The sequence below is a fragment of the Salvelinus sp. IW2-2015 genome, linkage group LG14 (assembly GCF_002910315.2).
Source record: "Salvelinus sp. IW2-2015 linkage group LG14, ASM291031v2, whole genome shotgun sequence".
NCBI classification, from domain to species: domain Eukaryota; kingdom Metazoa; phylum Chordata; class Actinopteri; order Salmoniformes; family Salmonidae; genus Salvelinus; species Salvelinus sp. IW2-2015.
The window spans coordinates 20,995,925-21,019,268 of NC_036854.1; the positions used below are offsets into that span (position 1 = coordinate 20,995,925).

General features: G+C 42.7%; 1 protein-coding gene and 1 long non-coding RNA gene across 2 annotated transcripts; one reads left to right on the forward strand and one right to left on the reverse strand.

Annotated features, from left to right (window-relative positions):
* Window positions 1-87: 87 nt before the first annotated feature.
* LOC139022469 (interferon-induced protein 44-like) lies at window positions 88-6,685 on the reverse strand. Its single transcript, XM_023999712.3, has 7 exons — window positions 5,262-6,685; window positions 4,030-4,084; window positions 3,613-3,808; window positions 3,222-3,370; window positions 2,771-2,942; window positions 2,034-2,134; window positions 88-1,952 (listed from the first exon to the last, which is right to left on the reverse strand). Exons 1-5 carry the CDS (start codon window positions 5,740-5,742, stop codon window positions 2,906-2,908), a joined length of 918 nt encoding a protein of 305 aa, XP_023855480.1. The 5' UTR covers window positions 5,743-6,685; the 3' UTR covers window positions 88-1,952; window positions 2,034-2,134; window positions 2,771-2,905.
* On the forward strand, window positions 3,288-22,484 carry LOC139028667 (uncharacterized). Its single transcript, XR_011480885.1, has 3 exons — window positions 3,288-5,038; window positions 7,909-7,964; window positions 21,980-22,484. It is a non-coding gene; the product is annotated as an uncharacterized lncRNA (long non-coding RNA).
* The last annotated feature ends 860 nt before the right edge of the window (window positions 22,485-23,344 follow it).

Below are 23,344 nucleotides of genomic sequence, written 5' to 3' on the forward strand. Positions count from 1 at the left end.
AGTTGTCATTTTCTCTACTTTCTCTATATTGACAGGTGCAATATTCAACTTGGGTATTTCTTCATTGATAAGCATTCACAAAAAGTGTAGAATACACAACAATTTAATATGTTGTAAATGTTATTAACACAGGAAATACAAATTAGGGCCTCAAATCCTGATTTGACCCTTAACCCAAACAGTTGGGGGAGCTATTACCTGCCCTCACCCAATTGATCCCACTACMAATTACGGTATGACCGAGGAAGAAAAACCCACCATTATATTGCACTAATTAGATAAAGCAATTATCATAATACAATGTTTACATTTTGAAAAGAGAAAAATGTAAGATTGAGCAGATAGAGTATACAAAACATTAGGAACACCTGCTCTTTCCATGACAGATTGACCAGGTGAAAGCTATGATCACTTATTGATGTCACTTGCTAAATCCACTTCAATCAGTAGATGAATGGGAGGAGACAGGTTAAAGAAGGATTGTTAAGCTTTGAGACATAGATTGTGTATGTGTACCATTGAGGGTGAATGGCCAAGATAAAATATTAGTAGATGCCAGGTGCACCGGTTTCTATCAAGAACAGCAACGCTGCTGAGTTTTCATGCGCAACAGTTTCCTGTGTTTTTAAGAATGGTCCACCACCTAAAGGACATCCAGCCAATTTGACACAACTGTGGGAAGCATTGGCGTCAACATGGACCAGCATCCCTGTGGAATGCTTTTGACACCTTGTAGAGTCCATGCCCTGACGAATTGAGGCTGTTCCGAGGGCAAAAGGGGAGGTGCAACTCAATATTAGGAAGGAGTTCCTAATGTTTTGTACACTCAACACCATGTGTATTTGGACAGTGAAGCTACATTTTTTAATGTCTCTGTGCCAATCTTTTGTATTTGAAATAAAAATGTTTCAAATGAGGTGACAGAATGTCACCTTTTATTTTAAGATATTTTCATACATTCACTACCAGTCAAAAGTTTACACACCTACTTATTCCAGAGTTTTTCTAATTTAAAAAACTTTTCTACATTGTAGAATAATAATGAAGACATCACAACTATGAAATAAACTTTTCCAACAGTCTTGAATGAGTTCCCACATATGCTGAGCATGTGTTGCCTGCTTTTCCTTCACTCCGCGGTCCAACTCCTTTCAAATCATCTCAATTGGGTTGAGGTCAGGTCATCTGACGCAGCACTCCATCACTCTCCTTTGTCAACTTATTAGAAGTCAAGTATTGGGACAATTTCAATAATAATGCATAAAAATTTCACTATTTGGTCCCATATTCCTAGCACGAAATGACTTCAAGCTTGTGATGCTACAAATTCCTTCGAAGCAAACGTTTTGTCCAATAGGAACTGAATGGTGAATGATGACTGGAGGCATTTTATTTCTGAGTGTTTCTGAACATTTCTTAAGTGAATTTGGTCAAACACTTAGGACTTCAAAATGGAGGGACGATATACATAAAGTGCTTTCATTTATAAATGGTAAAAGAGATATGAAAATACCCTCAAATAAAAGAGAAGACTCATGAAACATTTGATCTCAAATWAAAATATTTGAGTATAGAGACACATTTTAAATGTTCGCTTCACACTCCAAATACATAATGGTGTTGAGTGTATGCATTTGCACCATGTCAGTGAGGTAAAAATGTGAAAAAGGTGTTACTCATTTTTGACATTGACTGGCCACACACTAGCCTACTTGGAACACATTCTAAACAGTGACTGGAGTTTAGGTGGAATGCTGGGGACCAGTAGATAAAGGAGAGGGAGATGGTGGGCAGTAGTCTTCAAATGTGTCATCTACGGCTTGGAGAATGTGATGAACTGCACTCAGCAGCAGGATGTCAGTGTTGCAGCTCACAGACAGTTCACTGGAGTAGTTCTTCACTGGAAGCACATAGGACACAGACAACCCCACCACCTCTGCTGCTTTCTGCATCTGTTGGAAGAAGCAGAAATGTAACCTCAAAATTGCTAGACCAGTTCTAACCTTCAGAACACACACACACACACACACAACCTTCTCCTGTAGGATGCGGCCGGTGTAAACAAACTTCACATCCTCTTGGACGGCATGACACACTTGGTCCACATGGGTCAACAGAACCACCTGGGGGATGTCTGGTGGGGACAGAGAGAGACAGAGTTGAGAGTTGCCGTTCTATGGGCATCAAAACTATTTTGTGCAGAGCCCATAGATATATGAAGGACATTACACATTTTAGCATAGACATTGCCATCGATGACTTCCACCATTTTAAAGTAGTCCATTGGGTGGGGAATCCTATGGTTGGGAGCGAGCAGCCAATGATCAGAGCATTGTATTTTTCTTGAAAATGATTTCAAGCTATATTATTGCCATCCAGTGGCCACAATAAATTAAATGACAAGATTTGATTCGGGTCTCCAGCACTGCAGGTAGCGGTAAATCCCCAAATTAGCTTTACACTTTTTTCAAACACTAAAGAAAAAGGAAATTGACTACTTTAAAATGGAGGGGGCCTCAATGGCTCTGCCCATGCGGTCACAGATGCCATAATGGCACAGATACACAGATGTGATCTCCATCTACCTCTATGGTAGAGGCAGAAATGTGTCTCAATCCCAAATTAATAGKAATGATAGACACCGCTAAATCATTTTAGGTTAATGTATGAGGTCTGTAAACTTCTAACAAATTCAATCAATTCTAACCGAACCCTGTATTCCATATTTAAGCCATTGAAAAATGACCTAGTTTTATAATTGACATCTCACCAAGGTCTGACAGCTCAGAATGGAATCTCCTCATTGTAGTTTGCTGGCCCTCACTGTAGGTTAACACTTGGCAGGCATCCAGCACAAACACCGCACAATGGATTTTATCATTCATCGATGGCTCAGGTCTGTAGCCTACACACTTGGCATCAATGGGGGCTTCACTTTGAAACTGGGAATCACGTGCATAGAAATATAATGAATAGAATGGGCATCCCCATTCAATTGCCAGGGTCAGAGGTTCCAAGCCTGTTCTATTCATTCTATTGCTATGATCAATTGCACATAAAAGGCAGACGGATCAACAAAAATGAATGAAAAGACACATTTCCAAGATAACGATGTCTGGAGTGTGAATATAACATGTATGTATGTATGTATGTATGTATGTATGTATGTATGTATGTATGTATGTATGTATGTATGTATGTATGTATGTATGTATGTATACCTTGTGTCCCTTGGGGGCCCGTTGATGACAGCCAGTGCGTCTGGGAGGGTCAGGCCAGTCGTCTCACCGTCCCCCAGAGCCAACACATCACACAGGGTCAGAGCTGTGGGCTTCCCCCCTCTCTCTGACCGGATGTCATAGCATTTGAGCTGCATGAAGGGGAGCAGGAAGGGTCAAATCAGATGTACAGTAGATCACAGCATCTACAGCCTGTAGCCTAATATAAATGGATTGGTCTTGTGTAAAAGATAGATTTTCCTTATGAATAAAAGCTTGAAATGGTTTGTAGGCTACTCAAGCTGTCATTAGGTGTAAAATAGGTTGTCACAACATGATAACAAAAACAGATGAAGAAATGGGACTTGGATGATAGATATACTAATAGGCCTACCCTCTTGGTAAAGCCCTCAGCAGAAATGCCAATATTGGGCAGCAGAACAACTCGCCCATACATCACAGATCTGATAGAGTTAACAAAGCTGGATTTTCCTGACCCAGCAGGACCCAGCAGCAGAACCCTGACCCRCTTCAGAGACTGGCAGGCTGGTTTGAAGGAGACCAGATTCTCCTTCAGAGCATCCCTGTCCCTAGTGACATGAGTTTGAGAGAAGTTATAAATATCATGAAATATTGTTTAGTCATCAGATGTGTTTGCCTTTTTATAGCAAGAAGGCTACAACCAATTTCTTGATTTGTGGGGTAAATATTTGGTCATTGAAAATGTGACCTTGCTTATAAGTTGACTGTATAAATGACCATATCAATCTTGTTCTCTAAAATATTAGAAATAATGATATGCATAGCCTACTTCTCAGTCCATGCCAGGATCCTCCAAGGGCCGGTAAGCAGCACACTCCCAGCATCTTAGGACAGTGAACAGTAGGCTACATCAGCGACATCATAGTCCATGTATGGTACAGTAGTTACTGGCTATAATTAAGCCATCGGTTACCTTCAAAATTCCCTTTATAAACTCATTAAATTAAAAACAGTGGGGTAGGGGGATTGAAGTAGTGTTGGCTGAGAACAAAATAACAGTGATCCCCGACGTACCTAGCCCTTGATCATGACTTAGTTCCATTACATTACATCTTCTCATTGGTTATACCCACGTGGGTGATTGAAAGTCGAACTGTTTTGCCAGTTGTCGTGGTAATACTATGAAAGTTTAGATGCCAATCCCCATATAAGTTAAACGATGAAAAAGCCAAGAAGGAGAAGAGGACTAGAAACGATTCGGTTGACCGTTTTATGTGTGGATTAATTGTCAGAGTAGAGGACCTTGTGCATTTCAGGTAAAAGAACAACAATGTTTATATCCCAGCACAAATTAGCTAGCAACAGCAAGCGGGCTAAATAGGACAAATTAGCTAGCAAGTGCAAGCTAAATTGCCATAAATGTTTACCTTTCCCCAAATTAATGTAATTGGTTCAGAGTTTGTTTTGATATTTTAACCTGCTTGTCGTGATCGCGTTTGGTGTAGGGGGGCAAAATATATTTATGCACGATGGCGCACGCGCACCACCGGTTTGGGTTCCGTGTAACGCGTTGTTTGCGGTATGGTATTGGAAGCATAAGGACCTTATCTTTCATATCAGCGAGAAATAATTYTCAAAAAACTAAAAGGTTAAATTGATAAACGCCTTGTGTTAATGTTCCCACACAGCCATATCTCCGTGTTACAGCGCTTGTGTATGGAAGACAACATGCCAGCTATCTAGCATGCTCCTAACACCTGTGTAAACTAACTCGGGAAGTGTATCAGAAATGTAGTCAGATGGAGGCACCCATCTGTACGGATTTGGGCACTGCTACAGTAAGTGTACCTTTTTCAATTGAAGGATTATTTATTGCCGGTGTAAAATATGGGCCATATGTTACGAAAGCCATATCGCAAACAATGATTGACGTTTCTAAACCTTAAAACACAGCATAGGGATTGCAGTTAACATGAGGCGGTCGTGGGCAAACCAAATATAACGGCTGAGAACTCTGTGGAGAAGGCAGAATGCCGCCTAGAGTTTGAGCGTCAGACTCACCTTGAACACGATGCAATTCCACCTCCACAAATGCTGTATGTTTACCTTCAACCCACTCAGTTCGTGTGTAACTCTCATCAGATGCAAGGTTTAACTTCAGCAAATAGTCAAAGTCATGAATCATATGCAATGTTAGGCACCCACCAAATGATAACATGTCTGGCCTACAAACTACTGCATTTGAACAATCCTGTGGTGAATATTTGGATACACTATGCGGATTTAGCTCAAAGAGAAATGCATCCCCATCCTCTTGTTTCGCTTTAGGAGGTTTGCTTAGGTAGCCCCCTCTTACCGACCCTGACTCTAAATACACCAAAAGTATGAATCTTCCAACTTTGTCGAATTTGGAGAATATGGTTGTCAATTGAAATCCATGGTGGGTTCCCTTGTAGAGCATGTGAAGCCGGATAGGTTCTGGAAAGAGCTTCATCAGCTGCATTTCTCTTTCCAAATCCAATGCAGGCACGATGGAGGCCATCAAGGAATAATAATCTCGAAAAAACGTTGCCAACTCCTTTTAGGCTGGCTTCACAAATGTTGCCTTTGTGGCTCAAAGTAGACTAGAGCGCAAGGTAGTTGTGGAAAATGTCCGTCCCAAAGCACTCGCTATGAAACGAAACTACTACTTCTTCTTCTATGATGAGGTTTAACGGCAGTCCAATAAATGTTGCATTACCGCCACCTACTAGACTGGAGTGTACCTCCCTTATACTTTGCATTAAAAAATCAAATAAAGAATACAACAAATACGCCACACCCACAAAAAAAAAACAAAAAAAATAAACACCATACTCCATTATTTAAATATTTTGTCCTACTTCAGGCCAACAGCCTGAAAGGATGGGACAACCACGTAACACACTTTGTAACTCTTCTGATGTAAAGTCTCGGAACACCCAAATACCTCTCTGCATCTGCCACCACCTCTATTTTCTGCGACTTACGTTCCATCCCTACAGTACAGTTGATAACAATTGCTATAAATGCCAAAAATCCAATCTTGCTGAAACATATCACTTGTTGCCCTATCCCTCTGTACTGGTACAGATCTTCTATTCACACCACTCCTCTCAGGATCCCTCCCCCTTGACCCATCTTCCTCTATTTTCTTCACTGCCTCAGCATATGACAACTTCTGCACTACTCTAACTCTGGAAACCTCAACCTGCCTTTCTTGCACGGGACATTTCTGATCCCCAGCCCCATGGGCACCCCTACAATTAAATAATACCACTACTTTCCCCAATGCTACACATTCCTTTGTCTCATGCCCTTCTGCACACTTCTCACATCTAGGRACTTCCCTCCTACACACTGGTGCCACACGCCAAATAAGCTTGACACATGTAACAACTTAATGTATTTGGCATAAAAGCTCGTACAGGATAACTTATATATCCTTACATCAATTTTTCAGGCAACGACTCAACATCAAAACTCATAAGAACAGACAATGACTCTTCTGTTTCTCCACTCACGCCACTCTGTCTGCGTCGCACCAATCGACGAGCATCAAACACCGGGACTCTTCCCTTTCAGTTGGTCAGCTTTCACATTTACCTCTACCCCAGTAATCACTCCTTTCAATGGTTCCCTTCACATCTCTTGCCCCCATTTGTTTAACACGGAGCGCCTGCTCCCTCTGACCAGCAGAAACAAACAATTATCACAACTCCACTTCTGGTTACCCTCACTGATTACACAGCACCCAACTCTGTTTTAACCCACCCTGAAACAACAAATGGATCAGCCAAAAGGCAAGGGTCCACTTTTTCCCAAAACTTCACTCCTCCTGTCACATATCCATCTTTATCCTGAACCTCAGTGCAAGCCTTGGGCTCCGAGAACTTCACCACACCTACACCTCTGACACTTTTCCCTCATTCACTTCCATTTCTCCTCCTGTCTTCTTCAAAGACTTCTTCAAAGAACTTTTAGGGGTTCCCCCACAGTTTCAATTTGGAGAACCCCTAAAGGATACTCCAGGAACCTTATATTCTTTAGAGTGTAGCAYCTGTAGAGAGATGGATGGAGGTACTGAATGATCTTGAAAGAGAGAGCAAGAGAGTTAACATCTACATTTTTGATTATTGAAGACTATAAGGGTGCCTTGCAATCAGACAAATTGATGCGTAAAAGATAAAGCAACTCATGGTTTTCATTTTGGTTTGAAGATACAACTTGAACTACAGAGTAAGTCTATCTTCATGTACAGTACCACTCATGCAAGGGTTTCTTTATTTTTTAAACAATTTTCTACATTGTAGAATAATAGTGAACACATCAAACTGTGAAATAACACATGGAATCATGTAGTAACCAAAACAGTGTTAAACAAATCAAAATATATTTTATATTCTTTAAAGTAGCCACCCTTTGCCTTGATGACAGCTTTGCACACTCTTGGCATTCTCTCAACCACCTTCATAAGGTAATCACCTGGAATGCTTTTCAATTAACAGCTGTGCCTTGTTAAAAGTACATTTTTTWWAAATTCTTTCCTTAATGCGTTTGAGCCAATCAGTTGTTGTGACATGGTAGGGTTGGTATAGAGAAGATAGCACTATTTGGTAAAATAGTTATGCAACGCCCAATTCCAATGTGTGAAGTGTCCCTTACACTTTCTCTATTTTTCCACAAAAAGCACTTGGAAGCACCTGGGTGATCATCAAGACTCTTGGAAGAATGTTCTATGGACAGGTAAGTCGAAAGTGAAATGTAGCAATCTCAAATTTGTCCTTTAAATGTTTGATTGATAAACATTATTTTATATCTCATTGTAAAGGCTAGCCTTTGTTATATTACATGTACTCCTGTCTGATATTCCTGCATTTGAAAAACACGTAATAATTGGTCACAAAACACACACACTCCATTCCAGCACAGTGTATGGAGATATTGCATATTGCAGGAGAAATTGTGTGCCTTCCCAGAATTGAGTTGTGTTATATTCTACCAGATTAATTCAAAAAAATAAACTGTGTAAGTATGTACACTGCTCAAAAAAATAAAGGGAACACTAAAATAACACATCCTAGATCTGAATGAAATATTCTTATTAAATACTTTTTTCTTTACATAGTTGAATGTGCTGACAAAATCACACAAAAATGATCAATGGAAATCAAATTTATCAACCCATGGAGGTCTGGATTTGGAGTCACACTCAAAATTAAAGTGGAGAACACACTACAGGCTGATCCAACTTTGATGTAATGTCCTTAAAACAAGTCAAATAGAGGCTCAGTAGTGTGTGTGGCTCCACGTGCCTGTATGACCTCCCTACAACACCGAGGCATGCTCCTGACGAGGGGGCGGATGGTCTCCTGAGGGATCTCTCCCAGACCTGGACTAAAGCATCCGCCAACTCCTGGACAGTCTGTGGTGCAACGTGCGTTGGTGGATGGAGCGAGACATGGTGTCCCAGATGTGCTCAATTGGATTCAGGTCTGGGGAACGGGCGCGGCCAGTCCATAGCATCAATGCCTTCCTCTTGCAGGAACTGCTGACACACTCCAGCCACATGAGGTCTAGCATGCATTAGGAGGAACCCAGGGCCAACCGCACCAGCATATGGTCTCACAAGGGTCTGAGGATCTCATCTCGGTACCTAATGGCAGCAGGCTACCTCTGGCGAGCCCGGAGGCTGTGCGGCCCCCAAAGAAATGCCACCCCACACCATGACTGACCCACCGCCAACCGGTCATCTGGAGGATGTTGCAACAGCAGAACGTTCTCCACGGCGTCTCCAGACTGTCACGTCTGTCACATGTTGCTCAGTGTGAACCTGCTTTCATCTGTGAAGAGCACAGTGCCAGTGGCGAATTTGCCAATCTTGGTGTTCTCTTCGGCAAATGCCAAACGTCCTGCACGGTGTTGGGCTGTTAAGCACAACCCCCACCTGTGGACGTCAGGCCCTCCTACGGCCTCCTCCACGTCTCCTGATGTACTGGCCTGTCTCCTGGTAGCGCCTCCATGCTCTGGACACTACGCTGACAGACACAGCAAACCTTTTTGCCACAGCTCGCATTGATGTGCCATCCTGGATGAGCTGCACTACCTGAGCCACTTGTGTGGGTGTGAGACTCCGTCTCATGCTACCACTAGAGTGAAAGCACCGCCAGCATTCAAAAGTGACCAAAACATCAGCCAGGAAGCATAGGAACTGAGAAGTGGTCTGTGGTCACCACCTGCAGAACCACTCCTTTATTGGGGGTGTCTTGCAATTGCCTATATTTCACCTGTTGTCTATTCCATTTGCACAACAGCATGTGAAATTTATTGTCAATCAGTGTTGCTTCCTAAGTGGACAGTTTGATTTCACAGAAGTGTGATTGACTTGAGTTACATTGTGTTGTTTAAATGTTCCCTTTATTTTTTTGAGCAGTGTATGCATGCATGCACAGTTGAAGTAGATGTTTACATACACCTTAGCCAAATACATTTATACTCAGTTTTTCACAATTCCTGACATTCAATCCTAGTAAAAAATCCCTGCTTAGGTCAGTCAGGATATCACACTTTATTTAAGAATGTGAAATGTCAGAATAATAGCAGAGAATTATTTATTACAGCTTTTATTCTTTCATCACATTCCCATTGGGTCAGAAGTTTACTACTCAATTGGTATTTGGTAGCTTGCCTTTAAATGTTTAATTTGGGTCAAACGTTTCGGGTAGCCTTCCACAAGCTTCCCACAATAAGTTGGGTGAATTTTGTCCCATTCCTCCTGACAGAGCTGGTGTAACTGAGTCAGGTTTGTAGGCTCCTTGCTCGCACACGTGCTTTTCAGTTCTGCCCACAAATTTTCCATAGGATTGAGGTCAGGGCTTTGTGACGGCCACTCCAATAACTTGACTTTGTTGTCCTTAAGCCATTTTGCACAAACTTTGGAAGTATCCTTGGGGTCCTTGATTTGGAAGACCCATTTGTGACCAAACTTTAACTTACTGACTGATGTCTTGAGATGTTGCTTCAATATATCCACATAATTTTCCATTCTTATGATGCCATCTATTTTGTGAAGTGCACCAGTCCCTCCTGCTGCAAAGCACCCCACAACATGATGCTGCCACCCCCGTGCTTCACGGTTGGATGGTGTTCTTCGGCTTGCAAGCCTCCGCCTTTTTCCTCCAAACATAATGGTCGTTATGGCCAAACAGTTCTATTTTTGTTCATCAGATGTTGGAGATTTTCCATCATCGGATGATTTTCAGGAACTTATACTGTTCTCTTTGAAGTAGAAAGAATAATCAATATAAGCTTAAATATTAGACATATGTAAGCAGAATGGAGACTGGGCCTGTGTGAGTGTCCAGGCTAGATCAACATCAAATTGACCATTGGACATGTAAAAAACAGAACGTAACGAGAATTTGTGTAGATGAGGCAAGGTAAACTAACAAGACGTGACTGGTCTGGGCCATATCTGATCTTGTGAAGGCTACTGGACACGCACACAAGTTAAGCATACATTGATAATATAGTCTGAATTTGTAAAGACCTTTGGACAGAAACATTAGCTAAGGGGTATGCATGACATGCCACCAATAGAATCTATGCCCCAATATCTGAGCCAATAAGAGAATGGAAACTATGTAACAAAGCCAATGGGGTGATGATGTTATGTAAAGGTAAAAATGTATAAAGGCCAAGCATAAGAATGAGAAGGCAGTCTTCATGGGAGGTGCTCGGCTTTGTTGCTCTCTTGCAATAAAAGTCTAATTGAATTCACAAGCGCCGGTATCTGAATAGTATTTGTTTTAATATTTTCCACAACACAGATCAGAGGACATTTCTCCAAAAAGTGTGATCTTTGTCCCCATGTGCAGTTGCAAACCGTAGTCTGGCTTTTTTTAATGGCGGTTTTGGAGCAGTGGCTTCTTCCTTGCTGAGCGGCCTTTCGGGTTATGTCGATATAGGACTCGTTTTACTGTGGATATAGATACTTTTGTACCWGTTTCCTCCAGCATCTTCACAAGGTCCTTTGCTGTTGTTCTGGGATTGACTTGCACTTTTCGCACCAAAGTGCGTTCATCTCTTCTTCTTGAGCGGTATGACGGCTGCGTGGTCCCATGGTGTTTATACTTGCGTACTATTGTTTGTACAGACAAACGTGGTACCTTCAGGTGTTTGGAAATTGCGCCCAAGGATGAACCAGACTTGTGGAGGTCTACAATTTTTTTTCTGAGGTCTTGGCTGATTTCTTTTGATTTTCCCATGATATCAAGCAAAGAGGCACTGAGTGAAGGTTGGCCTTGAAATACATCCACACCTCCAATTGACTCAAATGATGTCAATTAGCCTATCAGAAGCTTCTAAAACCATGACATTTYCTGGAATTTTCCAAGCTGTTTAAAGGCACAGTCAACTTAGTCTATGTAAACTTCTGACACATTGGATTTGTGATACAGTGAATTTAAAGTGAAATAATCTGTCTGGAAACAATTGTTGGAAGAATTACTTGTGTCATGCACAAAGTCCTAACCGACTTGCCAAAACTATAGGTTTGTTAAGAAAACATTTGTGGAGTGGTTGAAAAACGAGTTTTAATGACTCCAACCTAAGTGTATGTAAACTTCCGTCCAAAACTGTATGTATTGGGGGTGCTTCCCCTCAGCTGCCTGGGATTACTGGACTGAGTCTTGGCTGGTTACAGGGGGGCTCTATGGCTTCAATATGCAGCTCCAAAAGTATTGGGACAGTGACACATTTTGTGTTGTTTTGGTTGTAATCCAGCCTTTTGGAGTGATACAATGACTGAAGTTAAAGGGCAGACTGTCAGCTTTAATTTGAGGGTATTTTCATCCATATCGGGTGAACCATTTAGAAATTATAGCACTGTTTGCACATAGTCACCCTATTTTTAACCTCTCTAGGGTAGGTCCTACCTGGCCAACATCCTGTGAAATTGCAGAGCGCCAAATTCAAAATACAGAAATACTCATAATAAACACTCAAATATACAAGTGTTATACATCGGCTTAAAGATGAACTCCTTGTTAATCCAGCCGCTGTGTCAGATTTCAAAAATGCTTTACGGCGAAAGCATACCATGCGATTATCTGAAGACAGCGCCCCGCTTACAAAAGCATACAAACATTTTCCAGCCAAGTAGATTAGTCACGAAGTCAGAAATAGCAATAAAATGAATCACTTACCTTTGATCTTCATATGGTTGCACTCACAAGACTCCATGTTACACAATAAATGTTTGTTTTGTTCGATAAAGTCCCTCTTTATATCCAAAAAACTCMGTTTTGTTGGCGCATTTTGTTCAGTAATCCACTGGCTCAATGGCGGTCACAACAGGCAGACAAATAGATCCAAATAGTACCGGTAAAGTTCGTAGAAACATGTCAAACGGTGTCTTTTATTAATCCTCAGGGTGTCTATTGTCTTTATAATCAATAATATTTCAACCGGACAATAGCGTATTCAACACAAAGGAAAAAGAATGGGGGGCGCGCTCCCGGTCGTGCGCGCAAAAAGCTATTGTTCATTCGAGCGACCACTCAGAAAATGTTGTCATTCTTACTCATTCTTCAGAATAAACCTGAAACAACGTCTAAAGACTGTTGACATCTAGTGGAAGCCATAGGAACTGCAATCTAGGTCCCATCCATTTATATGGTGGATAGGCTTTCAATGGAAAAACACTCAATTCAAAAGAATGCCACTTCCTGGATGGATTTTCCTCAGGTTTTTGCCTGCCATATGCAGTTTTCTGTTATACACAGACATTATTTTAACAGTTTTGGAAACTTTTGTGTTTTCTATCCAATACTACCATGCATACAGTGGGGCAAAAAAGTATTTAGTCAGCCACCAATTGTGCAAGTTCTCCACTTAAAAAGATGAGAGGCCGTAATTTTCATCATAGGTACACTTCAACTATGACAGACAAAATGAGAAGAAAAAAAAATCCAGAAAAACACATTGTAGGATTTTTAATGAATTTATTTGCAAATTATGGTGGAAAATAAGTATTTTGGTCACCTACAAACAAGCAAGATTTCTGGCTCTCACAGACCTGTAACTTCTTCTTAAGAGGCTCCTCTGTCCTCCACTCGTTACCGTATTAATGGCACCTGTTTGAACTTGTTATCAGTATAAAAGACACCTGTCCACAACCTCAAACGGTCACACTCCAAACTCCACTATAGCCAACCAAAGAGCTGTCAAAGGACACCAGAAAAAAATTGTAGACCTGCACCAAGGCTGGGAAGACTGAATCTGCAATAGGTAAGCAGCTTGGTTGAAGAAATCAACTGTGGGAGCAATTATTAGGAAAATGGAAGACATACAAGACCATGATAATCACCCTCGATCTGGGCTCCACGCAAGATCTCACCCGTGGGGTCAAAATGATCACAAGATCACAAAAAAAATCCCAGAACCACACGGGGGACCTAGTGAATGACCTGCAGAGAGCTGGGACCAAAGTAACAAAGCCTACCATCAGTAACACCCTACGCCCACAGGACTCAAATCCTGCAGTGCCAGACGTGTCCCCTGCTTAAGCCAGTACATGTCCGACCCGTCTGAAGTTTGCTAGAGAGCATTTGGATGATCCAGAAGAAGATTGGAGAATGTCATATGGTCAGATGAAACCAAAATAGAACTTTTGGTAAAAACTCAACTCGTCGTGTTTGGAGGACAAAGAATGCGATTGCATCAAAGAACACCATACCTACTGTGAAGCATGGGGGTGGAAACATACATCTTTGGGGCTGTTTTCTGCAAAGTAAAGGAAAGAATGAATGGGGCCATGTATCGTGAGATTTTGAGTGAAAACCTCCTTCCATCAGCAAGGGCATTGAAGATGAAACGTGGCTGGGTCTTTCAGCATGACAATGATCCCAAACAACCGCCCGGGCAACGAAGGAGTGGCTTCATAAGAAGCATTTCAAGGTCCTGGAGTGGCCTAGCCAGTCTCCAGATCTCAACCCCATAGAAAATCTTTGGAGGGAGTTGAAAGTCCGTGTTCCCAGCAACAGCCCCAAAACACACTGCTCTAGAGGAGATCTGCATGGAGGAATGGGCCAAAATACCAGCAACAGTGTGTGAAAACCTTGTGAAGACTACAGAAAAACGTTTGACCTCTGTCATTGCCAAACAAGGGTATATAATAAAGTATTGAGAAACTTTGTTATTGACCAAATACTTATTTCCACCATAATTTGCAAATAAATTCATTAAAAATCCTACAATGTGATTTCTTGGATTTTTTTTTCTTCTCATTTTGTCTGTCATAGTTGGAAGTGTACCAATGATGAAAATTACAGGCCTCTCTCATCTTTTTAAGTGGGAGAACTTGCACAATTGGTGGCTGACTAAATACTTTTTTGCCCCACTGTATGCATATCCTAGCTTCTGGGCCTGAGTAACAGGCAGTTTACTTGGGCACGCTTTTCATCCGGATGTCAAAATACTGCCCCTACCCTAGAAAGGTTAAGGGGACCAAAAGTATTGGAAGAAATGAACTTTCTTTTTATTAAAGTAGTCAAAAGTTTTGTTTTTGGTCCATATTCCTAGCATGTGACTCTACAAACTTGTTGGATGCATTTGCTGTTTGTGACAATAGAAATTAATGGAAAATTATGTATTCTGTAATTTTTAAGTAACTTTTATGTGTAAATAAGAATAGAATAATGTTAAATGTTTAGAAACATAATGTGGATGCTACCATGATTACGGATAGTCCTGAATGAATTGTGAATAATGATGAGTGAGAGTTTGATTAGGGCCGTCCCTGACAAAAAAACCTTGGTCAACCGAAAGTCGTGTGTTCTTTCGACCAAACGATTGGTGAACTTTTTAAACTTGTATTTTTCCATAATTGACACAACGGCAACCAACAATACCGTTCAAAAGTTTGGGGTCAATTTGAAATGTCCTTGTTTTTGAAAGAAAAGCACATTTTTTGTCCATTAAAATAACATCAAATTGATCAGAAATACTGTGTAGACATTGTTAATGTTGTAAATGACTATTGTAGCTGGAAACGGCAGATTTTTTATGGAATATCTATATAGGCATACAAAGGCCAGCAACCATCACTCCTGTGTTTCAATGGCACGTTGTGTTAGCTAATSCAAGTTCATCATTTTAAAAAGGTTAATTGAYTAAAGAAGAAATTAAACTGTCCTTCTTTAGACTCGTTGAGTATCTGGAGCATCAGCATTTGTGGGTTCGATTACAGGCTCAAAATGACCAGAMACAAAGAACTCTCTTCTGAAACTTGTCAGTCTATTCTTGTTCTGAAAAATTAAGGCTATTCCATGCGAGAAATTGCCAAGAAACTGAAGATCTCATACAACACTGTGTACTACTCCCTTCACAGAACAGYGCAAACTGGCTCTAACCAGAATAGAAAGAGGAGTGGGAAGCCCCAGTGCACAACTGAGCAAGAGGACTTATATTAGATGGTCTAGTTTGAGAAACCGATGCCTCACAAGTCCTCAACTGGCAGCTTCATTAAATAGTACCCTCAAAACACCAGTCTCAACGTCAACATTGAGTTCCTGCCTAGAAGGCCAGCTTCCTAAAAACTTCAATGAGCAAGCCTTCCTTCATGAACTTGCCTCTGTACAATGGTATAGAATCAGCTTGATTCAGCGTATAGAATCAGCGCTTGTCGAAGACGCTTGGACCTTCTTTTTCAGTGGTATTGTTAACAAACACGCCCCCATAAAGAAAATTTGAATTAAAATCAGGTTCAGCCCCTGATTCGACCGTGATCTTGCAGAGTTACTCCACCTCAAGAATTGCATTTGGCGAAAGGCTCGGCACACGCATACTCCGACTGACTGGCTATCGTTCAGGCAAATGAGAAATATGTGCACTCAGGCTATCCGGAAGGCCAAAGTTAGTTACTTTAAGGAGCAGTTCTCTCTCTGTGGGTCTAACCCCAAGAAGTTCTGGAAAACGTTTAAAGACCTGGAGAATAAACCCTCCTCCTCATAGCTACCCATGTCCCTTAATGTTGATGATGTGGTTATTACTAACAAGAAGCACATGGCTGAGCTCTTTAATCACCACTTCATTAAGTCAGGATTCCTATTTGACTCAGCCATGCCTCCTTGCCCGTCCAACATTACCTCATCTCCCACCCCTTCTAATGCAACTGTCCCCGACGCTTCTCCCTCTTTTCCCCCTGCCCCGCTACGAAGCTTCTCCCTGCAGGGAATCACTGAGTCTGAGGTGCTAAAGGAGCTCCTTAAACTTGACCCCAAACAACATCTGGGTCATATGGTTTAGACCCTTTCTTCTTTAAGGTTGCTGCCCCTATCATCGCCAAGCATGTCTTTCCTTTCTGGGGAGGTTCCCATTGCTTGGAAGGCAGCCACGGTTTGTCCTTTATTTAAAGGGGGAGATCATCATCCTAACTGTTATAGGCCTATTTCTATTTTGCCCTGTTTATCAAAAGTGTTGGAAAAACTTGTCAATAATCACCTTACTAACTTTCTTGATGTTGATARTATTCTCTCGAGTATGCAATCTGGTTTCCGCTCAGGTTATGGATGTGTCACTATTTTTATTGACTTTGCTAAAGCTTTTGATATGGTAGACCATTCCATTATTGTGGGCCGGCTAAGAAGTATTGGTGTCTCTGAGGGGTCTTTGGGCTGGTTTGCTAACTACCTCTCTCAGAGTGCAGTGTATAAAGTCTGAAAATCTGCTGTCTCGGCCACTGCCTGTCACCAAGGGAGTACCCCAAGGCTCTTTCTCCAATTTACATCAACAACATAGCAGAGGCTAAGTAGGAAGCTCTCTCATCCATTTATATGCAGATGATACAGTCTTATACTCAGCTGGCCCTCCCCAGATGTTGTGTTAAATGCTCTACAACAAAGCTTTCTTAGTGTCCAACAAGCACTCTCTACCCTTAACCTTGTTCTGAACACCCCCAAAACAAAAGTCAATATGGTAAGAATGCCCCCTTCCTCCCACATTGTGTTATTATTACCTCTGAGGGTTTAGAGCTTGAGGTAGTCACCTCATACAAGAACTTGGGAAGTATGGCTAGATGGTACACTGTCCTTCTCTCAGCACATATCAAACTGCGCAGGCTTAAAGTTAAATCTAGACTTGATTTCCTCTTATCGTAATCGCTCCTCTTTCATCCCAGCTGCAAACTAACCCTGATTGAGATGACCATCCTACCCATGCTAGATTACGGAGACATAATTTATAGAACAGCAGGTAAGGGTGCTCTCGAGCGGCTAGATGTCTTTACCATTCTGGCCACCAATGCTCCTTATTAGACACATTCACTGCACTTTATACCCGTCGCAAGACCCACTGGTTTATGCTTATTTATAAAACCCTCTTAAGCCTCACTCCCCCCTATCTCAGATATCTACTGCAGCCCTCATCCTCCACATACCACACCCGTTCTGCCAGTCATCCTCTACATACAACACCCATTCAGCCAGTCACATTCTGTTAAAGGTCCCCAAGGCACACACATCCCTGGGTCGCTCCTCTTTTCAGTTCGCTGCAGCTAGTGACTGGAACGAGCTGCAACAAACKGGACAGTTTTATCTCAATCTCTTTATTCAAAGACTCAATCATGGACACTCTTACTGACAGTTGTGACTGCTTTGTGTGATGAWTTGTTGTCTCTACCTTCTTGCCCTTAGTGCTGTTGTCTGTGCCCAATAATGTTTGTACCATATTTTGTGCTGCTACCATGTTGAGTTGCTACCATGTTGTTGTCATGTTTTGTTGCTGCCATGCTGTGTTGCTGCCTTGCTATGTTGTTGTCTTTAGGTCTCTCTTTATGTAGTGTTGTCTCTCTTGTTGTGATGTGTGTTTTGTCCTATATTTATATTGTATTTATTTTTTATCCCAGGCCCCGCAGGAGGCCTTTTGCCTTTTGGTAGGCCATCATTGTGAATAAGAATTTGTTCTTAACTGGCTTACCTATGTAACAGTCTCACCAGGCTCGAATTTGACTCTCACAATATTATCTTACATAGAATATCTCAACCGCATGGGATGTTAGGTGAGAAGAACATCTCCAATAAGAATAAACTATCTAAGGTGATGACAACTRGGGTATTAACTTCAGATAGAATGATTATATAGATTTGTTTTATTGTATAAGGATATGCTTTCCCATGCATTAAATTAAATTGAAACAGTAAATGACTCCACCAAGGCAACATACATAAGATTCAAGATGTGTATGATTACATTTTCCCTGTACCACATTAAAATAAATTAAAAATAATAAACCCAATGAGTCATGCACAACCCATGTCCAAATTATTTCAAGCTTGCTTAACCCATTGGAGTGCGTTGGAGCTCATAACAAAATGAAGACACAYAAAGTCCAGAAGCACCCCATCGTTGTGGTTACTCACTACTGTTAGATATTCCCTCAGCGAAGTATAGCAGTTCCGTGCAGGTTTCCTCACAATATCCACAGCAAGCACAGCTATCAATGTAGACAGTACTCCTTAGCAGTAACCGATATCCCAAAGAAACCACTACTAAAGGACACCAATTGTCACACCCTGATCTGTTTCACCTGTCTTTGTGATTGTCTCCACCCCCCTCCAGGTGTCGCCCATCTTCCCCATTATCCCCTGTGTATATATACCTGTGTTCTCTGTTTGTCTGCTGCCAGTTTGTCTTGTTTGTCAAGTCAACCAGCGGTTTTGTGTCAGCTCCTGCTTCTCCCCAGTCTCGTTTCTCGCTCTCCTGGTTTTTGACCCTTGCCTGTCCTGACCCTGTACCTGCCTGAATTGAACCTGCGTCTGCCTACCGTTCTGTACTTTTGCMCCTGTTGCTGTAATAAACATTGTTACTTCAACACGGTCTGCATGTCGGTCTTACCTTGATACCTGATAGTACGAGCTGGCCACCCAGCAGACCCGGGCTAGCTGCGCAATGCCATCTCCACCCAGGGAGCCACCATCGGTATGCACGAGGAATTGCTTCATGGCCTTGTGGAGGGGGTCCAAATGTTGGCTGAATGCCATGACCGGGCGTTGGACAGTTCGCTGGAGCAATTCCACGGGTTGTCTGGGAGGCTGCTCACCACGGTGGTAATCCCACTCAGTGACTCAGCTGCTAGCAGCGCTGTTTCATCGGTCACTCCACCTTYTCGGGAGCTCCACTTACCTTCTCCAGAACGCTTCAATGGAGAGGAAGGTCTTTGATGCCCCGTTGTCCGGGCGAGAGGACGCCCGGAAGCTAATCCAGCTTCGGCAGGACTCCCGCAGTATAGCTGATTATGAGGTGGATTTCCACACGTGGCAGCAGAGAGTGCTTGGAATCAAGAGGCACTGTTCGATATGTTCCTGCACGGTGTCTCAGAGGAGGTCAAGGATGAGCTTGCAGCCCGGGAGTTACCTACGGAGCTCGATTCCCTCATCGCTTTGACCATCCGTATCGATGGGCAATTACGGGAACGACGAAGGGAGAGGAAATTGAATTTCGCTTGCACGCCTAGGGAACCCACCTTGCCTCACCGAGTCAATCCCGGAACTCCCGACGGTCTCGTTGCCAAGAGAACCCGAGGCTTCCCGGTCTGCCCCGAGGGCTGCCGAAGAAGGCCGAGTCACCGCGATCACACGAGCTTATGCCACTAGGCAGAGCTGGGCTATCGCCAGCGGAACGGCAATACAGGATCGACATGAAGAGTTGTCTGTATTGCGGGACTCTTGGTCATTCCGTGTCCTCTTGTCTTTAAAGAAACCAGGCTCACTGGTAGGAGCAAGTACTCTGCTAGGCCATATGGAGAACGTTCCTGCTTCCCCTGCTCGCACCTTTTCATGCCATTCTGCTGTGGGGAAACCAGTCCAAATCTCTCCGGGTTCTCATTGACTCTGGGGCCAACGAGAGCTTTTTGGACGCTATACCTGGCTCCGAGCTGAACATCCCCACTCAGCACTCTCCATTAGAGCGCTGGACGGGCGCTCTATAGGCCACCACACCACTCCCATCAACCTACGGGTGTCAGGGAACCACAGCGAGGTAATCTAGTTCCTGCTCATCAAGTCCCCTCTGATTTGTACTTTTGTAATTACAGGTGTTCCTATAATGTACAGATATTATAAAAGCAGGTCCGTGAGGTGCAGCATTCCCAGTCGATCCCGGGGGGGCTGATAACTGGATGTTCGTTCCTGACGCCGTCTGCTCTGCGGTCCTGGAGTGGGCCCACTCCTCCAGGCTTGMCTGCCACCCAGGCGCCTGTCGGACCCTGGCCTTTGTGCGACATCGCTTTTGGTGCCCTACTATGGTCTCTGACGTGTCCGCAATTGTTTTCCACTTGCACGGTGTGTGCACAGAACAAGAATCTTCGGCAAGCTCTGGCTGGTCTCCTCCAACCTCTGCCTGAAGAGACTTGCTTGGGCCAAGAAGCACGAGCAATGGACATTAGACCGGTCGAAATCTGTCCTTTTGGTATGGAGTACAAATGTAAGATTTTTGGTTCCAACGGCCGTGTCTGTGTGAGACGCGGTGTGGGTGAACAGATGATCTCGTGTATTTCCCACTGTAAAGCATGGAGATGTTATGGTGTAAGGATGCTTTGCTGGTGACACTGTCTGTGATTTATTTAGAATTCAAGGCACACTTAACCAGCATGGCTACCACAGCATTCTTCAGCGATACGCCATTCCATCTGGTTTGGGCTTAGTGGGACTATCATTTGTTTTTCAACAGGACAATGACCCAACACACCTCCAGGCTGTGTAAGGGCTATTTTACCAAGAAGTAGAGGGATGGAGTGCTACATCAGATGACCTGGCATCCACAATCCCCCGACCAAATTGAGATGGTTTGGGATGAGTCAGACCGCAGGGTGARGGAAAAGCATGGGAACGCCTTCAAGACTGTTGGACAAGCATTCCAGGTGAAGCTGSTTGAGAGAATGCCAAGAATGTGCAAAGCTGTCATCAAGGCAAATGGTGGCTATTTGAAGAATCTCAAATATAAAATGTATTTTGATTTGTTTAACACTTYTTTGGTTACTACATGATTCCATATGTGTTATTTCATCATTTTGATGTCTTCACTTATTATTCTACAATGTAGAAAATAGTCAAAATARAGAAAAACCCTTGAATGAGTAGGTGTTCTTTTATAAAACTTTTGCCCGATAGTGTGTATATATATATATTTGCTCGACTAAAACAATCTTGGTCGACCAACAGCCTAACGACCAAACAACCTACTAGTCGTCTAATTGGGATCCGCCCTAAATTAGATGCACGAATATCATACCCCCAGGACATGCTAACCTCTCACCATTACAATAACAGGGCAGGTTTAGTATTTGGAGGAGAGCGGGGTTATGATATTTGTGCGTCTGACTTTCTCCCACATACGTGAATTTGTCCCAATACTTTTGGTCCCATAAAATGGGGGGGGGGCTTTGTACAAAATGTGCTGTTATGTCTAAACGGTTCACCCGATATGGATGAAAACACCCTCAAATTAAAGCTGACAGTGTGCACTTTAACCTCAGTCATTTTATCATTTCAAATCCAAAGTGCTGGAGTACAGAGCCAAAACAACAAAAATTGTCACTGTCCCAATACTTTTGGAGCTCACTGTAGGTGAGTTCTGGATGACTCTGGCACTGGCATTGTGAAGCCTCCAATATGGATGCAATTGAATGGACTATAAGTTTGGCTTTCTAGAGGATTAAATTATGTCCTTACATCCTAGTTACTGTGTGTGTTTGTCTCGTACAGGTTGCAGACCTTACAGCATTGCTCCCTGTGAGCATCATCTGAACAGCACCCGTCCTCCCTGTAAAGGTGAGGGAAACACCCCTAACTGTGTGACCCAGTGCAACCCTGGATACCCCTCCTACATGAAGGACAAAAGCTTTGGTAAGAGACCTCACTGTGTACCACTGTTAAATAGCACCTCAGACTTAAACAACGTTGTACGAGTGTATCTAAATGACTTCCAAGCTAAATCTGGTCTGTCACATTATCATAACCTCGCATAATTTCCCATGAAGTAGATCAATAGCCTTCAGCTATATTTTTGCCCTCTGTTTACATCCTGTGTGTTGGTGCTGACCACTCTGTCGCCCCCTGTAGGAAAGTAGACATACTGCGCTCTCTCCAAGGAACAGCAGATCATGTCTGAGCTCTAAAAGAACGGCACGGTAGAGGCTGGAGAGACTATTAGGACACTGCTGATGCGTAAACTGACTAAACAAATCCCTGACCCTACCCTACCTGACCCTAACCCTACCCAAATTTTCTGAAATTAACGGTCTGTAATTCCGGTGGAGCAGCCTTCTCTGTCTCGAGGACTTCCTCCTTTACAAGACCGGTGAGAACGTCTCTTATTTTTTTTAAATATATATTTGACTCTTATTTACTAGGCAAGTCAGTTTAAGAAAAATTCTTATTTTCAATGATGGCCTAGAACAGTGGGTTAACTGCCTTGTTTAGGGCAGAACGACAGTTTTACCTTGTCAGCTCGGGGATTTGATCTTGCAACCGTTCAGTACTAGTCCAACACTACTATCACTTAGGCCACCTGCCGCCCCAACATGCATGTTGGCAGACATGCACAGACATACAGGCACCACACACAACTAGATACATAAGGGAATGCCTGTCTACAGACAGCTAGAAAGACGTCCACGTCTTGCGCACATGTATCCACCTATGAGGACTGCCTGCACTCACACACCCAGGAATGTACAGTAAATAAACCCTTTCACAGGACAGATGCTGGGGGGTTATGCCATCAAGGATCCTGCGAAAAAACACTCCCTACTGGCTGGTTGCCAAATAATGGAACACGACTGATGAGAATGGTAAGGGTCAGTGGCCGACTGTCATTCCAGGGTTTTGAGCCCCACATTTTTAGCAAAACATTTTTGGTGGGCTGCCTGTTTTGCATGTGTCACGTTCGCATATGAATCGGACCAAGGTGCAGGCGTGGTATGCGTAACATTTTCTTTATTAAAGAAGAACACTGAACAAACAACAAAACGAACGAAACGTGAAGCTATATGAAATAGTGCAGACAGGCAACTAAACATAGAATAAGAACCACAAACCAAAGGGAAATGGCTACCTAAATATGATCGC